The sequence below is a fragment of the Leuresthes tenuis genome, unplaced genomic scaffold (genome assembly GCF_036924035.1).
Source record: "Leuresthes tenuis unplaced genomic scaffold, fLeuTen1.0.hap1 SCAF_20, whole genome shotgun sequence".
NCBI lineage: Eukaryota > Metazoa > Chordata > Actinopteri > Atheriniformes > Atherinopsidae > Leuresthes > Leuresthes tenuis.
This window is the reverse complement of record NW_027325374.1, coordinates 19,195,899-19,214,754: the sequence shown is the minus strand read 5'-3', so window position 1 is coordinate 19,214,754 and position 18,856 is coordinate 19,195,899. Positions and strand designations below refer to the sequence as shown.

General features: G+C 43.2%; 1 protein-coding gene across 1 annotated transcript in view; it reads right to left on the bottom strand.

Moving 5' to 3' along the window:
- pkd1b (polycystic kidney disease 1b) overlaps window positions 1-18,856 on the bottom strand; it is a 37,285-nt gene that overhangs the window by 8,423 nt on the left and 10,006 nt on the right. The window contains exons 11-30 of the mRNA XM_072373951.1: window positions 13,715-17,367; window positions 12,628-12,768; window positions 12,095-12,377; window positions 10,223-10,325; window positions 10,004-10,132; window positions 9,728-9,878; window positions 9,494-9,631; window positions 9,213-9,357; window positions 8,386-9,114; window positions 6,490-6,643; window positions 6,152-6,317; window positions 5,804-5,996; window positions 5,498-5,665; window positions 5,023-5,163; window positions 4,623-4,833; window positions 4,355-4,478; window positions 4,047-4,190; window positions 3,524-3,956; window positions 2,158-2,269; window positions 1,849-2,060 (exon numbers count right to left, since the gene is read on the bottom strand). Of these exons, the coding sequence (XP_072230052.1) occupies window positions 1,849-2,060; window positions 2,158-2,269; window positions 3,524-3,956; window positions 4,047-4,190; window positions 4,355-4,478; window positions 4,623-4,833; window positions 5,023-5,163; window positions 5,498-5,665; window positions 5,804-5,996; window positions 6,152-6,317; window positions 6,490-6,643; window positions 8,386-9,114; window positions 9,213-9,357; window positions 9,494-9,631; window positions 9,728-9,878; window positions 10,004-10,132; window positions 10,223-10,325; window positions 12,095-12,377; window positions 12,628-12,768; window positions 13,715-17,367 (7,530 nt within the window). The remainder of the gene's footprint in view (window positions 1-1,848; window positions 2,061-2,157; window positions 2,270-3,523; window positions 3,957-4,046; window positions 4,191-4,354; window positions 4,479-4,622; window positions 4,834-5,022; window positions 5,164-5,497; window positions 5,666-5,803; window positions 5,997-6,151; window positions 6,318-6,489; window positions 6,644-8,385; window positions 9,115-9,212; window positions 9,358-9,493; window positions 9,632-9,727; window positions 9,879-10,003; window positions 10,133-10,222; window positions 10,326-12,094; window positions 12,378-12,627; window positions 12,769-13,714; window positions 17,368-18,856) is intronic.

Genomic DNA, 18,856 nt, shown 5'->3' with positions numbered 1-18,856 from the left:
CTTGAAGAAAATAACACATATTTGTAACAAATAGCCAGTAGTGTAGATATTGTAAGTACCGTAAATACCGACAGCCAGTTGCATGAAAGCAAAGCTGAAACAATAACCAATTATATGTACCAAAGCTGTTTATGTAACAGTTTAAAGGACATTATGGAGGAAAAGAAAGACTGAGTGTCTGAAGTGACGACCAGCTCCAAATCTCTCATTCAGTCAGCTGTTCAAATTAGCAGAGTAATCATAATAGTAATGCATTATCAGTCCCGAATTCTCAGCTTTTCCATCTATATCTTTACCTACAGCTTCAATTAATGCTGCATTTTCTCTGCTTCAGAAGTGAGAAGTTGAGACCAGTTTGCCAGTTGAACACATGTCTCACAATCAGTGTTTGTACAATCAGATTGGTGTTTGGTAGTCTGTGATTGGTTTTTCAGTGTGTGCTAGTGCGAATTCCCTGGCTGTTTGTTTTATATGATAATACTGTGTTTAAAGGGTGATCAAAGTGTCATTTGTTCTTTGTAATTTGCACACCCCAAGGAAAAGACAGGTGGGATGGAGTCCAGTGGCTCAGTCCACCCTCTAAAGCCAGCTGCTACGAACAAGATTGTAAATTTCACTCACTCTTGCAGCAAAGTGTGAAACTAGCCCTTAAATTCAATGTATTGATTAGTATCAACAGACCCGATATTTGCTGTATCCTATATCCTTGGGTGTTGAATGGTGTTGGGGGGGTTAAAGTATGTTAAAGTAACAAACAAACTACCGTGTTACAGTTTGTACTTACAAATCTGATGGTTATGGTTTGACATGGATAATTCCATGGTTAAGTTTCAGTATTTCATAACTATTTGGGTTACTTATTCCTAAACCTAATGTTCGGAATAAGTAACCTATTGCAGTAAAAATACCCTCTTCCCGTATTGCTTGCCACAAAATTGCTTACCCCTTCACCAAAGCACAGAATATCGTGTTGGACACACAAAATGTCTGACTGAAACATATTGGTAAAATTCACGCAGCCCCAGAAACTGTGCCAACTTGTGATGAAAGGCTATCATGCAGTATGTCCCCTTTAAATCTTACTGAGAAAATTCTGCTTGCACATATGCACTCAACTCTAAACTAATACTTTGTTGAAATGCTTGTTGAAGTTGGCACATGTTGACTTGACAATATCATCTCCCTATTCCTTGCCAAAAATCATCCAGATCATACAGAAGATCTGCACCTACTCATAGCTCTCTTTTAGGCCACCCCATCGCTTTTCAGTGGTATTTAGGGCTCGGCCATTCCAACCCTGTCATCTTCGTTTGGTGCAACCATCACTGTGTAAAGCTTCAGTTCAGGCTTGGGATCATTTTCATACAGAGGGCCACAGTTCTTCCCCGTCTTCTGAGCTGAAGATGAAGATTCATGCTGAAGGTTTTTTCTTTAAGACACTGTCAGGTATGGTCAGTGAGGGGATGTTAAATTTCCTGTGACACAGCTTGCGGCGTGCATCCATCCACTCACATTCTATAGCTGCTTTACCCTGCTCAGGGTTCCAGAAGGCTGGAGCGTAAACTAACTGACATAAGGTGAGAGGCAAAGCACACACACGAGTCACGCTGCTAGTCAGTCACAGCACTAACACAGAATGGCAGAAGAGTCATGTATGTCCCGACACCTATATCCAATTTAGAATAAACAATTAGCCTGACATTCACGTTTCTGGTCCGTAATAAATCCTGTCAGACACATGTATAACATGCAAACTCAACAGAGAAAGGCTCTGGCTTCTTTTATGTAAAGCTGCAGAGCTAACAACTGCACCTTGTTGCCCATATCAGAGCAAGTCTGGCCTGTTACCTATACGTGTTGAAGAGGAGGAGTGTGTGGAGCTATGAGGAGGGCCTGGCAGGAAGGTGCTTGCCACTGACTCCACGGACAGCACAGAGGAACACTCATTGGTTGGATGGATTACAGGGCTGGGCTGCAGGTCTGGTAGGCTGAGCTCTGCTCCATACAGAAATTTATCTTCACTCTGTTCTTCCGACCAGCTGCTCCAAGAGGTGCTCTGCCTAAAAAAAAGGACTAAATTAATGCAACTGAGAGTGTTCTTTGCAACACAAAACAGTATGAAAGAGTATCTCCCCGATGCATAGAGGTGCTCCTCACGTGGCTGAGAATGATGACGTGGTTCTCGGGGAATCCCAGCCGCTGTCCGAGTTGCTGTTGATTACGTCTGATGTGTCCTCTGCTGCTGCTATAGACATGAGCAGATCCTCCTCTGGAACCAAGAACAGAACATATGCAAAAGGAAACATTTTAAGAACGATCGTTGGAGACCAAGTTGGAAGCATTTTGAGCATTACATTCAAGAAATCAAACAGTACCAACTTTGGTAAAACAGCACAGAAACCTAGAGCAAGGTAGAGGGGATATACGCAAACTATGGCTGTCACTTGAAAACGGCTGTAACCTGTTTGGATTCAAAATTGACGGCATTTAAAAAACACTGGTCTATACTAAGAACTACATTAATTAGAATTCATTTGAAAGACAGAGTACAAGTAAAAGAGACAAAGAAATGCAAGTGAGTCCAGATTATGTGTTTTTAGAAGAGATTAGTCTTTCTTGATAGAAAACTGGGGGAACAGATTGAGAAGATGACATGCAGTAAAGGGCCCAAGCGAGTACTTTAACCCGAGTTGGCTTTGTTATTGTGCTTTGGTCTCTGTACACAGGGCGCCCGCTCAACCAGTTGAGCTACCTGGCGTGTTTAAGAGATTCTTGAATGTAGGGTATCCAGTGATACCTGGAGTAACGTGGCCCTTTTGGCTGGTCATACACAAGGCAGGCTTTCGAGATCACAAGTAGGGGTTTCCCTCTGCAAGCAAGACTTGCGAGAAGAGCTTTGCAGTAGTGGAGGCGAAAGATAACCATGGCCAGTACCGAGAGCTGGGTGGCAGACCGAGTTGGGCACAGTCTGGTTTTTCTGATGTTGCAGAGTGCAAAGCGACATGACTGAGAGACAGAAGCAACATTGGGATGACTAATAACTCAGTCGTAGGTCAAAGGTTAAAGGGAGGCTTAGTTGAAGATGACATTCCTTCATCCATGTTGATATATCAGAGAAACCAGTAACTTTTCTTGCGACCCAGTAGATGATGCTCTGGTTTCAGTTTGACCTAAAGCATGCTGACAGTCATTCATCTTCTTTAACTGCTTAATCCAAATCAGTGTGGTGAGGGGGGGTCACCAGTTAACTGGCATGTGTCTGGACAGTGGGAGGAAGTCAGACAATCCAAGCATGCATGGGGTGAACATGCTGGGGTTAACATAGAAAGCTCCCCAGGTTTTGAACCAGGAACATGCAGTCACACATTCCACCACACCACCGTGCAGTCTAACATGCTGACATTCAATTCTATTAAAAGAATCGCTTTGTACTTTAATCTTGATTTCTGTGATAAGTGACAGCGCTGATGAAAGCTAATAAAAAGCTATACTTTATACCCAGTGAGTTTTAACAGTTACTCACCAGAAAGAGTTAGAAGGGTTGACATGTTGCGGTTATGGACCCGGACTGGTTTGGGGTTCACGTGGAGAGACATCTGGCCTGGCTGAACAGAAGAGCTGGAAAAACAGGAACTGCCATGGGGAAGGGAACGTGAGTGAGGGGAAGAAACAGGACCAGTGGAGGAGACAGAGGGTGTAGGCAAGCTCAGGTGCAGCTTGATCAGGGCCTTTTTCCGCCTCAGCTGGCGTGTAGGGCCTTGCTTGGGGAAAGCCTCGCAAGGATCGGGGGAAAGGGTTGTCTTTGCAGGGCATAAGCCTGCAGGCAGTGTCACGAGGCTGTCAGATGAAGGCCATGCTGTTACACCCTCTTGATAAGCTTCATCTGTCTGGGGGACCAGGCCAGAGGCAGCCCAGAAGTCCAGAATACTGGAGTCTAACACCTTGCTCTCCAACAACTGGAGACAGTCAGAAAAATATGATTCCAAGAAATGAGACATGAGCAGAAGAACAGAAGTGCATGTCTGTTTGTATGTGTGTGCGCTTACAGATGAAGGACTGTCTTGGACAAGTCCAGAGGATTCTGGCAGAGACAGGAAGGAGGGGCCGGAGATCTCTGATTGGCCGAGATAGACGTCCATCTCCACAGAGTGACAAACCGGAGAGGGAGGAACTGACATGTCTAGAGTAACCTGGGTTACAGCCACACATAAACACACGCCTGCTGCCTGAGTAACTCTGAGTGCCATTATTAAAAATCTACACATTCATCTGTCATTCTAAGTCACAACAAACAGATTTGGGTCCGAAAAATAGCGCAAATAAACAAAATAATTCAAAGAAAATGTCGAGTTACCTGACTGTGAGCTCTTCTAAACAAGAAACAGAGGAAACACTGGAGAGGAAAAACCAGTAAGGCAATGCCCATCCCCACAGCAACCATCTCCATGTTAACCAGCAGGTGAGTTGACACAGGCACACTTATGTAAAAGGAGAATAAATCACTATCATCCTGCCACGATACATGACTCATTTACATGTGGACAATCTTAAATTCCGCTTTCTGCATCCAGTGAAGAACATGCATATCAATTGAACTGGATTACTCAGGTATACCGTCTCACCTGTGTCTTTCAATGCCAACAGCCCCATACCACAGAGCCCCCAGCGCCAGGTAGAGGTGCAGCAGGAGGGCACAACAGGTCACCCTCTGACCTCTGGTGAAACAGCTGTGGGAGGGGAGTTCCCACAGTGACAGCCACAAGTGGCGCTCCACCATCCCAAACATGAGCTGGGAGGTGAGGACCCGTCGAAACTCACTAAGCTCCTCTGGACCTGTAGAGGACAAATCCAGAGGTGAACAGTGCTGAAAACAAAACAGCACAGATACCAGTAAGAAGATATCACATCGTGTGTTTATTTCTTTAGGACTATGTCTTGAGCCATAGCAGCAGCCACTTGAGAAACATGGAGATTGAGATGTTTTGTATCTTTGTATGTGGACAGCGATTCGTATAAGCTTACATGAGGCTAGAACTTCCCTCTCCACTGTGCTGTTGCTCTCATTCTCCACAGAGAGCCAGTCCTCCAACAGGAAGAAGAACATGTGATCGGTCTGAGAGTCCCATACTGCCACGTGCTGAACATACCACGACGGATCCAACCCTGCATTGACATGACTGGGGTTCACCAACATATTTGTAGATGTCTCACACCTGCTTGTAAACTCTCAATAGTGTTTTATGCCTGGAAGCACACACAACCTGGTGAAGCCAGTGAAATGACAGTGAAGATTTCTGATTCTCATGTGGCAATATTAGTCTGGTGTGGATGTTATAACCTCCAGTTTCATCCTGTGCATCCAGGCTATTCTAGATTTCCGAGCAGATCAAAGCATCAGAACAAGATAAGGGATGTTATTTATCTCATCTTAATGTTTCTAATGTTGTGGCTGATCAGTTTAATTCCATTTTTTTGTCTTTGGGAGGTTACCAAATACCTGTATTGTCATGCCAGATGCGAATTTTCCAGATCTCTCCTAGGTTGTCATCTGTCTCCACCTGAAACTGGTCCAGGCTACCTCGCTGAAAAGCTCCGTCCCTCTGCAGATGGCGAGAGCCGCTCTTGCTCACACCATACAGACTTACGCCAACATGTGCTGTGGTGCCTGACGGGGTTCATACTGCAGTATTAGTCATTTGCATTATGCACAGTTACAGGTTTTACAAAGTCACAGTTGTGAAAATGCAGTTATTTCTGATATTTTTGGCCATTTCTACATCTGTAATAAGTTGTCATGGCTGACCCGCCCCTGGCCTCCAACCGGTCTTCACCAGCACTCTGTAGTGGTACAATCCCGGTCTGCCACACAGAGGGACCTGGCTCAGTCTCAGGCTGTCTAAATGGTCCAGCTTGTGTGAAATGAGTCCCACAAGCAGGTGAAGAAGAACCAGGACAGCACACACGATTCCCGCCACTATGTTGCGCACGGGCCCTGACTGCAGACATAAGACATGAAAACAGGGAAAGAGCGTGTTCATGACTATCCCTCATATCCCAACATTTTATTGAGGAAAGTTGTCTTTTTGAGCGTGCAGGAAACCGAAGGAATATATTAACACAGCTACAGTTAGTAGTTTGCGTTCTCACATACCGGCGGCAGCAGAACAATGGCCCCAGGATGAACAAACAAACTGGCCCCAAACATGGTGAGATGTTGAGTGAGACAGTGTGCTGTGTGTAGTGTAGTGCCCTCCAGTGGCCGAAGACCATCACTGCTCCAACGCCTCTCCTTAACACTATAGTACTGGCACAGAGAGCTGAACACACACGCCGATACACGAACCGGCCCACCGTCGGCCAGAGATGAGGTCAGACTGACAGAGAGAAGCTTATCTGCTCCATCCGATCTGTAGTTGGGTGAAAATTCACATGAAGCACATCTTTATTCTTCAAAATGAGCAATCAAGGCAGCAAATGCCTATGACTCACATTGGAGACAGAAAGATAGTTTCCTCTGAGGAGGTGGTTGGAGCAGAGAGAGAGAGAGCCCACTCTCTCACCAGGGAATGCTGGGATGCATTAGTCCCTGGCACAGCAGCGATCACTTCAGCCTTGACATGTCCCAGACTCACTGGAGTAGCTCCTAGAAATGCATAATGCATTTTAAAAACTGCCTTTTTACCATGTAATTTATGTATAAACACACAGATGCACAGTAAGCGTAAATAATCATTATGCATATATTGCATGACTCATTTTAAGAGACTTTAGGCATTCTGAAAAGCCATATGAATGCTCATATACAACTTCTGACTATTCATTCATAAAAAAGCATTCATACTTATTGCTAAGTGTGGTATAATGTAATGTAATAACATTTTTCAAACTTGACGATAACTGATGATCCTTTTTTCAAGAGCATTCTTGTCACATTTCTGACATAAACGATTGTGTCAAAGATCAGTGGTTGTAATTCTAAATGATTAAACATGAAGCCTCTATGTGGAAGTGTTCTGGCTTCTGTAGAAGTAGATTTGTACTGGAATAGGCTGCATTAGAGTTAGTGATTAATAAGAAAATGGGAAACGAGAAAATGATGCCGCATTCAGGGGTGTATACAAATTCGGCACCCAGAAAGCCCGTTCTTCAATATTCATGTCCCTTCACATACATATTTCTGTAATTTAAACAAACAACACATGTAAAGCTGGGACAGGAAAAGCAGTAAAGCAGTGAGCAGTGCTTACTGAGGCCTGTGGAGGATAAAGTTAACAACCTGCTGCTGAACTAGCTGTCCAGAGCACTAACATCTGTCAGTGAGATTTGTGACCGATGTTGGTAATTGTTTTCTATTAAAACGCTGCTTAACCTATTGTACATTATACTATGGCACCTAAAAACAAAAGTCAGCATCTTGCTTATGAATACAGAAGAGCATTTAGAAGCTAATGAGCCAGATTTTTCCCTTTAAGGTACTCAAAGAAACCACAATCAGCCAAAACACATTGGATTTATGAATGGATTTGGATTTATCATTTTTGGACAGGATATTGGATTTATCTACTTTTGCCTGCTTTATGAAAATGTAAAAAGGTAAAGTTTGCAATTTTTGATGCCCTCAAGTGCTGTACTGCAAAGTTGTGAAAGTCACAGGCTGAGAACTTTATTTTACAGGGAATGGCTTTAAAACATTTACATACAAAGTACATCAATGCCATTTAAAGCAAATTTGCCAATTTTGTTGTATCATCATCATTTGGCATCATTCTGTAGAGTGTGTTAGGTAGAGAGCAGATGCAGAGCACCGTTAACACACTTTTGAGCCATGTTTCTGGCCTCCTGATGGATTTCATTGCAAACTTTTTGCTACTTGGTTAAAGCCTGGTTGTGAATCGTTGGTGAAAGCAGGTGTATGTTGTCACCGGAAACAAAGGGGAAAGCCTTTTTCACACAGTCCATTCACATTATTTCCATTAAAGAGGATGTCTCTTTTGAACCCATAAGGCCTGACCACTATGAGAAAAAGGCTGAGAATAATGGTGATTCTTAAGGTTCCTCGACTTCTAGTAGAGTTATGGAACTGTTTTACTCTGACTGGGTACCTAGCTGGTCACCTGCAAATAGTTATTATTACTGCACTGATCAACAAGTGGTGGTAACCTGTCATAATATCCAGCAAAAACAGGGAAGGAGAAGAAGTAACAACCGTTTGGAAAGAGTTTAGAATACGTACATCAGACTTTCAACATTGCTTTGAGAGGGGATCCGTTGTTAATATTTTTACAAAATCTTTTGTTTACAGGAAACTTCAACAAGGCACCAAGAAGGAGCGGGTCTACAGTTAAGTAGTTGATAAAGCTGCAGAGTGTGTGATAACATTTTTACCTGGAGCCAGGGTGAAGTTGAAAGAGATGTATAAACCAGCATTGACCTCCAGGTCGTCCAGAGCTTTTACTGTGAAGTTCAACTGTCCTTTGGTAGGGAGAGTTACAGTAAGACACGTCCCATTCTCAGCTTCCCTTACTCTCCCATTTCCAGCTCCAGCACCCGGTGCCATAGGGTACTTGTTGGGCAGGGTAACTCGTATGGCTTGTTCAGGATCTAGATCCTGGATGGGTATTGGCTGACCTTGAGGAGTGGTGAGCTCCATTGCAACCACATTGGTGGATATGGGAGGATTGGCTGCAGTCATCAAGGGGTTAGAATTCAATGCTCCATCGACATCATACAACACCTGCACCACCTCTGAGCTCTGGCTCTTCAAGTGAGCACTTAAAGAGGTAGGGATATGAAACTGACAGTGATGAGAGCTCTTAGATCCGTCAGCTGGGGATGACTCTGAGGGGGCAACCTGGCGTCTATAGGACTGGTTTGACTGCTGAGTGCATAGGAGGTCAACAGGGTCTCCAAGAAAACCAACAGTCCTGATATAATTGCTGGAAAGCAAAAGTGGTGCTTTGCCATGAACATACGAATGCATCAGACTGTGCATGAGTGCTCCCGCGTGGCCAAGTGCTGAGAGGGCAATTTCTGAAGCTGCCTGCAGATTGCTTGTGTAAGCTGGATGAGAACTGGACTCACTGACCGACTCTGACACAGCCGCCAGGATGCTATCTGGAGAAACAGAGAGCAGCAGTGGAAATTTTTAAATCAGCAGTGGCTGATCAGCAGTAACTGTTTTATATTAGAGATGGTGGGTGGTTGTCCTGCACCTATAACACTGAGGATGTTTCTTCCTGTGTCAACAGCTGGCAAATCGGCAGGACTTTTTTGTTGCTCTATCACATGTATCATTTTCCCAACAACTTCCAGAACTCCCTTCTGACAGCTCTCACATAGCAGCTCACCAGGATCAGCCTGTAATACAGAGCAAAGATATGATTCCAAGATGAAATTTTAAAAAATCTGCCACCACTGTATGGCATCATGATATGAAGATGTAAATAATACAGTTGAGAATCAAGAGGTAAAATACTGGACTGTGCCTTCTTACAACAGAAAGCATTAGTGCTGAGATGAGCTGGTCAACATCCTCCAATGAGGACAGAGGGAGAGAGGTGAGAGCTTGGGTTACATTTTCCCGGATCTCTCTCCTTTCCATGAGATTCTCTGCAGTCCTTCCAAACTCCTCCTGCTGATGAGTATAAAACATGTTGAGAAGGCTTGTTAACAAGGTCAAAGGTCACTTCAGTGACGGTCTGTGGAACATGAAAACAAGGCACCTTACCTGATTGAGTTTGCTGGTGAGGGCAATGGAATAAGGAATGATCTCCTGAGGGTTGCCATGTTGGACAAAAGCCCACAGCTCTGTCCGGATCTTGTTTTTGAGCCACTCACTGGCAACTTTGTCCCTTGCAGGATTTTTAACTGTCAGTGTTCTGAGGAATGAAGAAATTAGGACTGTGTGAAAGTAAATGAAAACTGGATGCAGACTTTGTGCCAGTGTTGTGGCTAATGATGTTTCGTTTGAATCAAGTTCCCTCAAAACTACTGCTAAAATGACCTGTTCAGAGCAATGAACTTTGTTCCCATATGGTCTTCTATCAGCAGAGTAACCGTGATGACTGACATGTTGCTTTGATGGCCTGGACTCCCCATTGGGACCAAGCTGCTGAAAGTTGAGCGAGTACCCCTTGAAGAGAAAAAAATGCAAACCTCAATTCTGAACGTATTCATGTGCAGTAATGACACAGTATATTTGTAGAATGATGGCTCTGTTCACCTGTAGAGAGTGAGCAAAGGACACACAGTGCTAATGGGCTGGCATGATGCCACCTGGAAGGTATAAATCAGCTGAGAGGCCCTGCTTTCATTATCTTGCCATCCTGCCAAAGTTTATTAGATGCAGTTAGATATGACACTATATGAATTTAATATACACTCATCATTCGCAACATTATGAACACTGACAAGTGAAGTTAAAAACATTGATTATCACATTACAGTGGCACCTGGCAGTGGTTGGGATATATTAGGTAGCAAGTGAGCATTCTGTCCTTGAAGTAGAGGTGTTGGAAGCAAAAGAAAAAAATTGACATACATGAGGGTGACTTTGGCAAAGCTGGCTGATAGCATCTGCACAACTGCAGCTCTTGTGGGACGTTCTCACTGCAGTTGTCAGGATCTACAAAAACTTGTCCAAGGGAAGAAAATAGGTACAGATTTGTGGGCACCCAAGGCTCTTTGAAGGAAGCCAGAGTGAAGGCTGGCAAGTGTTGTCTAATCCAATGAAAGAGCTACGGTAGCAAGAATTGCTAAAAATGTTCATGATGGCTCTGATATAAAGGAGTTAGAACACACAGTGCATCCCAGTTAGTTGTGAATGGGGTAGCGTAGCTGCAGACTGGTCAGGGTCCAAATGCCGACCCGCGCCCACTGCCAAAAGCACCTTTAATGGACAAGGGAGTATTACAATGGGTAAATGGAAAAAGGTGGCTTGGCTTGATGAATCCCATTTTCATTTACATCATGTGGATGGCCAGGTCCATGTTCACTTGGTTGAGATATGGCAAAGGATCTTGGGTTCAATTAAATTCAAATTTCTATTCTATTTGTCAAAGAAGTGGAACGCTCCTACTGGAACGCACATACACCGAACATGCATGCTAGGTGCAGACACACGCATGTGTTTTGCAAGCACTGTGTCTGTGGTGGCAAGTTTACATATATATACTGTACATATATTATTGCCCACAAAATTATGAAATGTATTGCATTAGGCACCCCAACTTGTCACAATCACAAAAAGCTACATCAAAACTTGATTATCACACTTTTGCAGAACTATAAGTCACACTTTCACTTTCATAAAAAAGAATGATAATTTAAAAAAACGAAAAAAAACTTTAGCCTTAAGTTTGCTCCCTCGTGCTTCACTGGGACATGTGTCACTGTCTCCCACCGACCCTCACTTGGTGAACAGACCACAAATATACCAAAATTGGTTGAGAAATAGCTCTGGTGATGCACAGATCTGTCAATATGCTAAATGGTCATTACCTAACATTGCCAGCTGCTGTCCAAATCCCTCCACCTCACCACCAAGCACCACCACCACCACCACCTATCAGCAACATATAGTCAGTATGACAACCCGTCCACGTTGGACAAAAAGGTTGGGGAGTACTGCTTTACTGCAGATGTGTTTATTCAACCATATAATGAGTGGTGATTTTGTTGCCGGGACAAAAAAGTGGCAGAGCAACTAATCTATGACCGAGATGCACTGTGGGAAGAAGGCAAGGGAAAGTGTTATGCTTTGGCCAAACTTTGGGTCCCGCCATTGGCACAGATATTACTTTGACAAACACATAAACCCTGCTGGTCTGAGGAATACAACAAGTTTCAGGTGTTGACTTGGCCAGATTTGAATGCGATCAAGCATCCATGGGATGTTCTGAACGATCGAGTAAGGCCTAACCTTGCAACTTACAGTTTGGTGTAAAACTGATTGCATCTGACAACAAGAGCTTGTATTGTTTTTTTAAGAAACCAAATGGTGGAAAAAGTTTGTACTCTTACCATAAAAGTATCCATAACCACAAAAATATTCATGAATACTTTTCAGCACCTTTGCTATCATCACAGTGTTTACCTGAACAGTTGTAGGTGACCGTTGTCTCCAGCAGATGTATATCTGCTTCAGGACTGAGATCACATAGGCCATCACGCGGTGGACTGTTAGACTGTATCGTCAAACTGGCACTGCCCTGCTGCACACTGCCAGGCTGGGATACATTTAGGGAAAAGGAATAACTCCGGCCTGGCTGCAGGACACCTGAACGCACCACTAAGTTAGGAGAAAATCTTCCTGTTGAGGTAGTGACATCATTGAGGTCAAGGGTCAGGCCACTGTGGTCCTCAGCTGTCCATTTGTACTGTGTGAAGACATATATGAATCCCAGTAATACTGAATGTCTTACAATGTTCAATGACAAATACATCCTCGAGATAAACTTAAAAATCAACATCAGAGACAGAAGGTGCAAAGAGCAGGGATCAATTTTCTTTCCACTGGCACATTCTGTTTGCATGTCACAGTTTTTAAGAGCTGTTTAGCATCATGCTGTGATTTTAGGATTTACATTTATCATCTCGTTTCCTGCATGTTGGGGTCACTATAATTACCTGAGCCCGGTCATCACAATGTCCACATTGTCCAGCAAGTATAACAGGCTTGTGATAACTGATGCGTCGAACAGAGGAAATGAGAGAACAGGATTCACATGTTACAGCCACAGGAAGCACTGGAGCTGCAGTCACAGTAACCTAAGAATAGATAGGAATGAAATAAATAAATAAATCATATTTTGAAGTCGTTCAGCTAAGCAACTTTCTACTTCAGAGACAAGTTGTTCCACATTGGTTCAAATCTTCAATACATTCAAAATGCAGATAAAGAAAAAAAATGCTATTAAAATCTGTTTATAGTAATAAAGTTTTGGTTTCGACAAGTGGGATGATGGGTAATATTCACCGTTTGATTGACAGAGACGGGTCTCCTCCCTTTCTTGTGCACAGTGAGGGTGAAAATGTAAACTGTGTCAGGTTGCAGCTGATTGCTGACTACAGTCATCCTCCTACTGTCACTTCCAATGTGCTCCCTTAAATAAGAAGACTCTGTGGAGCTCTGCAAATGCATGTTATACTATGGTGAGATACGTGAACTTAAGTTACACCCTACTTTTCCTACCTTTAAAGCTTTTACATTTTGCATCCCAATTCAAACAAGTTGGGACACTGTGTGAAATGAAAACAGAATTCAAAAGATTCATTCGCAAGAGAACACTCTGCCCATCTTTATCTCTGGGAGAGGAATTGTTGCATGTGGTAGGGATCCCACTTTCACAATACAGTCCTGCTAAGAACATGGTCTGTCTGATGATTCGTTAGCCTGTTCGCTTCAACTTTATGGCAGACAGTGCAGTCTCTCTCCACAATACACTGTGTTTCATATCATAGTCCTGATAACAAAGCTCCACCTTGGAATGAACGGATTGCCGGTTGACCGTCATATGAAAACACAGGTATGTGGAAACGAGGTGCAATAAGGTATTCTAGGAAAATATGACAAATCATATTTCTTATAGAGGTCTGGCACATTATACACAGTGTCACAACTCTTTTGGAATTGGGGTTGTAATTCAAATGGACAAAAAGTGTTTCAATTTACATGACGTTTATATGACATGTGCGCTTTCATATAAAAATTTACCAGTATTGAGCATGCCCAGTGATACTGCAGTATATCCTCCACTCCAGGCTCCACATCAGGATCATGAGATTCACATCCGTCCAGGACAAGATCGCTGACACTGGACCACAGTCTATGTGAGCCTCCCTCGATCACAGCCACTAATGGGGAGTGGACTACAGTAAAGTTGGCCCTCTGTTGAACAAGTAGTGGAGTTCCCTGGAATGAAACCGTGAATACCAAGCAATAGCATCCTACACTGAGAGCATGCTTTGGAAGTACAAAAAGAGGTGAATCTGCATTCCCCCGGTTTCGAAGATTGACTTTGTCCCCTTTGGTAGAACATGACTCCCCAAAGATTTCCCAGAGGTATCTGGTCTTGTAAGTAGAGCAGTTTAGGTCCACACTTGCTTCAAAGAAGCTTGTTCTAGATCTGAGGATAATAGACTGAGTCTGGACCAGGGAGGCTTTTGGGTTTGAACACAGAAGTCGCTCCACATCCACTTGTAGTTGTGCGGACACAAGACTGACATTGTTGAGAGCTTTGACCACAACACTGTACTTTCCTTTATAGTGATAAGTATGACTGACAATACTTGAGTTTGTCACCAATAATTTAGTGGAATCTCCAAAGTCCCAAATGTACTTGACATCGATCCCTTCATCAACTGTTACAGACAGCCTGAATGCATGTCCGACAAATATTCTCTGCACATGACAGAAAAGTTTGACGTTTTTAACAGGCCACTCAATGGTTGCAGTTTCAGTAATTGTCTGAGAGCAGACTCCGTTGCTGGCTCGCACGCTTACAGACAACAAACCACTCTCTGGTGGAGTAAAGGTTACCTCTCGCCCCATTAGCCATGCTGAATGAGACCCTTCCAAGTGAAATTTCCATGTATAATTGACATGAAACCCTCTTTGAATCTCTGCCTTGAACTGGATTCCTTTAAGAGCCTCTAGCACAGTTAAACAACAGTTTACGAGTCGCAGGCCTTGGATACTCTCAGTAACTAGAATGTTAGATGACGTTTCTGCATCACTGACTTGGTTCATGGCTTTGAGCGTAACTAGGTGTTTGCCAGCTGGAAGGCCTGACATGGTGAGCTGGCCGCCAAAAACACCCTGACTTTTAATCCATTCTTCATTTTGGAATGTTATAGCAAAGCTTGCATTACTTCCTTTGGATATTACTGGTATAAACGTAACTTGTTCCTCAGTGCAGAAAGAAGTCATGCTGATGTTCAGCAAAAGACCTTCAATCGCTTCCTGGACTGTGACACCGTGTGAAACCCCCTGCCAGTTTATCTGATTGGAGACATTCAGATACACCAGATAGATGCCTGCTTTTGGAAATGTGAAGATAAAGGTTGGATTGGTAGAGGTAAAAACGGTCTCTTCGGTACTTCTAACTTTCCAGTCCCAGTGCAGATCGTTACCTTTGAGGGCCAACCCTTTAAAAAACAGAGCAGCACTAGCATTGACGAAAAATGGACGTTTCTTTCCATCAATTACAAAGTCCGCCATTTGGACCTCTTCCTGAACCAGAAACTGTTTGGAGTCATTACTCTGACTTAGGATATTCTGCACTGAAACTTGGACAAAGTTCTGACCCAGGCTTGTGAAAGTGTAGAGTAAAAAGGGCACAAGTGTCCGCAGGGGTGTAACATCACCATTCACATACCAAAGGTACTGTAGGTCTGAGCCTGTATCCACAAACACAGATATGTTCACTGCTGTTCCCAGGGTCACCGTGTTTGATTGGCTTGCTATGTGCGCACTTGTTACACGTTCTACTGCTACAAAAGAAACATCAGTGGTGGCCTCGCCCAAGATGTTGGAGGCTGTAAGCTGAACTGAAGTCCTGCCAGGAGTTTTAACCATAACATGAAAAATTTCTCCTTCACCTTTTAATTGTTGGTTTATTCCGCTCTGTGTAGCCAGCCAGTGATAGGTGATGTTGGATCCCTTAGTGACTGATGCAATAAGCAGTATTTCCTCATGAGTTGGTATATATTTCCTGTTGAATAGGCTTTGACATTCAATTTGAAGACCCTCTACTCTTTCGAACACCTCAATTAAAATAGCTGCCTCCCTTTTACTGACGAAATTTTGTGCCATCACCCTCACTTGGTGCACTCCTGGTTTGGAAAAAGTAAATCTAAACTGATAAGTGCCTTGTTTGGTTATGCTCACACCTTGCACTTCCCAGTAGTAGTTACGGGCGCTAATGCCACTGCTTTTCGCTGTGAAAAGAGTTTCCTCTCCTACTACAGCATAAGGCCGACTGGTGTGAAGTGAAAGGTCTGAAAAAGGAAGTAAAACATTGACTGTAAGGGTTGCGGAGTCTTGGCTGACAGCGTTAAATGCTTTGGCTGTGACTGTGAATTTACCGCTCGAGGTAAAGACATGTGACACATTAAGCTTTTGCTCCATAGGAGACCCATCTCCAAAGTCCCACAGCACTGATACATTGCTGCCAGCGCAACTGGCAACCCAAAATGACGCCGACGTATTGACTATAAGTGTGTCACTTTGACAATCATGTGCAACAGAGAGCCTACTCACTGGGTTTTGAACAGTGATTTCAACTTTGGCAGTTTTGTTGCTGACTGTATTACTAGCCATTACAGAAACCTCTTCAACGCCGTCATCTCTGAAGACAAAACACCTCTGAGAGTTTTCTGTCATGGCAGCCTGACCAGAGGAGATAAGAAACCACCTGAATCGGTAACCTGTAGCTTGTTCAGGGGAAACTAGCACTGTGATGCATACCTCATCTCCGACCGCTGCTACATTCTGCGATGACTGCACTGCAATGTCTGTTATTGGACTTTCAACACAGATGCTTGTACTAAATGATACAGAACTAACAGAACTACACACAGTCAGGTTAACATGAAAAATCCCATGGATTGGAAACGTGTGCATGGCTGTGGACTGTCCAACTACTACGGTTGAGGATGGATCCTCTTCAAACATCCAGTGGAAAGTCAGCGTGGAAGCGTTTCCATTCACCACAGCGGTAAGTTGTACGTCTTTTCCACTTGCGACACATTCCACTGGAAGAACTCCCCTGATAATCAAACTGTACACCTCAACTGTGATAGACTGATAAGCCTGACTGACAGAGTTAGAAACAGTTACACCAACGCTATAGTTCCCTGGAAAAATATAGACATGGGAGACTGAACCATTGGTAACATTTTCCTGCAAAGACCCATCACCAAAGTTGTAATCCCAGATGAGACTGGTACCAGAGGCAACTTTAGCTCTAAAATCTGTAGGAGATCCAGCTTCATTCGGTCCACTGTATGTAACAGCCAAACCAGATATTTTCTCCATGGCTATCACAACAAGCGAGGCAGTCAGCGAAGTAACAGTGTTGTTGGCACATGCCGTGATGTTATAAACTCCTGCAGATCCAAAGCTGTGGCTGACTTTGTGCTGCATTCCTTGGACAGCTATGGAACCATCATCAAAATCCCAGGTGTAGAGAATACCAAAAGTGAAGGGCTCGACGGACGCTTCTAGATGGAGGGTGTCTCTGACAAGGAATTTCAAAGTTGAGGAGGAAATGACGAGGCTGCTCAACGGAGGGCGGACGCTGACCTTCATAGATATGTCTGTGTTGCCATATTGATTGGAGACTTGAACATGAAGTGTATAGTCCTCTTGAATGACATGTAGAACACACAAAAAAACACATTTTACCCTGAGGCACTGAATAGTGAGTATGAATAACAAACATTCAGCAGAGGTAACCACAGTGCCAGTCTACTACCATCAGATCTCACCAATGTACAGAGTTTGTAAATCATGAATCTAGTGACTTTTACCTGGATGTATAATTTTTTTGGAAGTGGGGTTGTGTGAGGTGCTTATGAGTAGTCAGTGTCTTACTTGCAGTACAAGGACAGCCTCTCCAGAAAATTTAAATCAATAGTATCAAAAGCTAAAGTGACCAAAACAAACTTTCACTCTGGTTTGAACTGGAGCTACATATTATGGATATTTACATCACGGAACCTTTATACCAAAAGGTTCCACAGAATGGGTCTGTGAAACAAGGTCCATACTGCTACACGGTGTTTCAACCCAGAGCACCGCGGACAATGTTGCTACTTAAAAAATTCTGACTTGGAGGAAGTGTAAACAACGTTCAACGACGCAGAAGGGACACAGCGGAAATATCCATAGCATGGCTCTTGCTAAAAACGCCATGAAATGTTTAAGATTGAAGTTGAATCAGATGGCAATAAATCCCTTCTTCTGGCTTGCCCGATCTGCATAGCTTTTAGCTTTAGCTAGCCCTTCAGGAAAGCTTCTAGTATTCCAAACAGAGAGCACTCTGATCGCTGTCTACTGCAAGAATGACCCTGCTTACCCTAAAATATTTCATACAACTCCACTTAAAAAAAAAGAAGAAATTTCCCTTAAATTCATTATGATCTGATGTGACATATGCATGTCTTTACCCTTCAAGCCTGGAGAAGTGCACAAGTTGCATCAATATTTTTAAGACCCGCTAACTATGATATCTATTTTTCAAATATTGCCAAACTTGGCTGAAAAGTTGATCATTCACAGTATAAACACGCAGCATGTTTAATCTATCAGGTAACTTTATTAAAGATTTCTTATTTCTTCAGAGGCTGAGAAACAAAAGGTTTAAGGGTTTCCAGAAAACCCCTCAGTTTTTCTTAAAAAGCCTTTGTTTGTAATAGGTTAAATAAAGGAAATTGAAAGAGACTTAGGCTAAAAAACATGTCCAAGTCATGTATGGACCATTAAACGGACAATTAAAGCATCCGTTTAGAAATATTAACTGAAAGTTAAATTGACATTTGCTAAATTGGCTGTATCTTTAAAGCACCATTAACTTGACAGTAATGGAAATGTTGGGCACTTTAAGCAGCAGAGGCAAGCTGTATGAAGTTGATGCTGTGCAATTTGTGAGCAATTGGAACAACGTTTACATTTAGCAGGAGCTGTATGTCTTGCCACACAACAACTTAAAGTCCGAAACATGTATTCACCCACAAAACAGCAACTTTCTGCTGCTGGAATCTTGTTTTTGGGAGGCGAGCGTAATCTAAAACACTGCGATTGTGTGATTCAGAACTATGAAAAACACTCAGAAGAGATGGGGGGTTACTACAG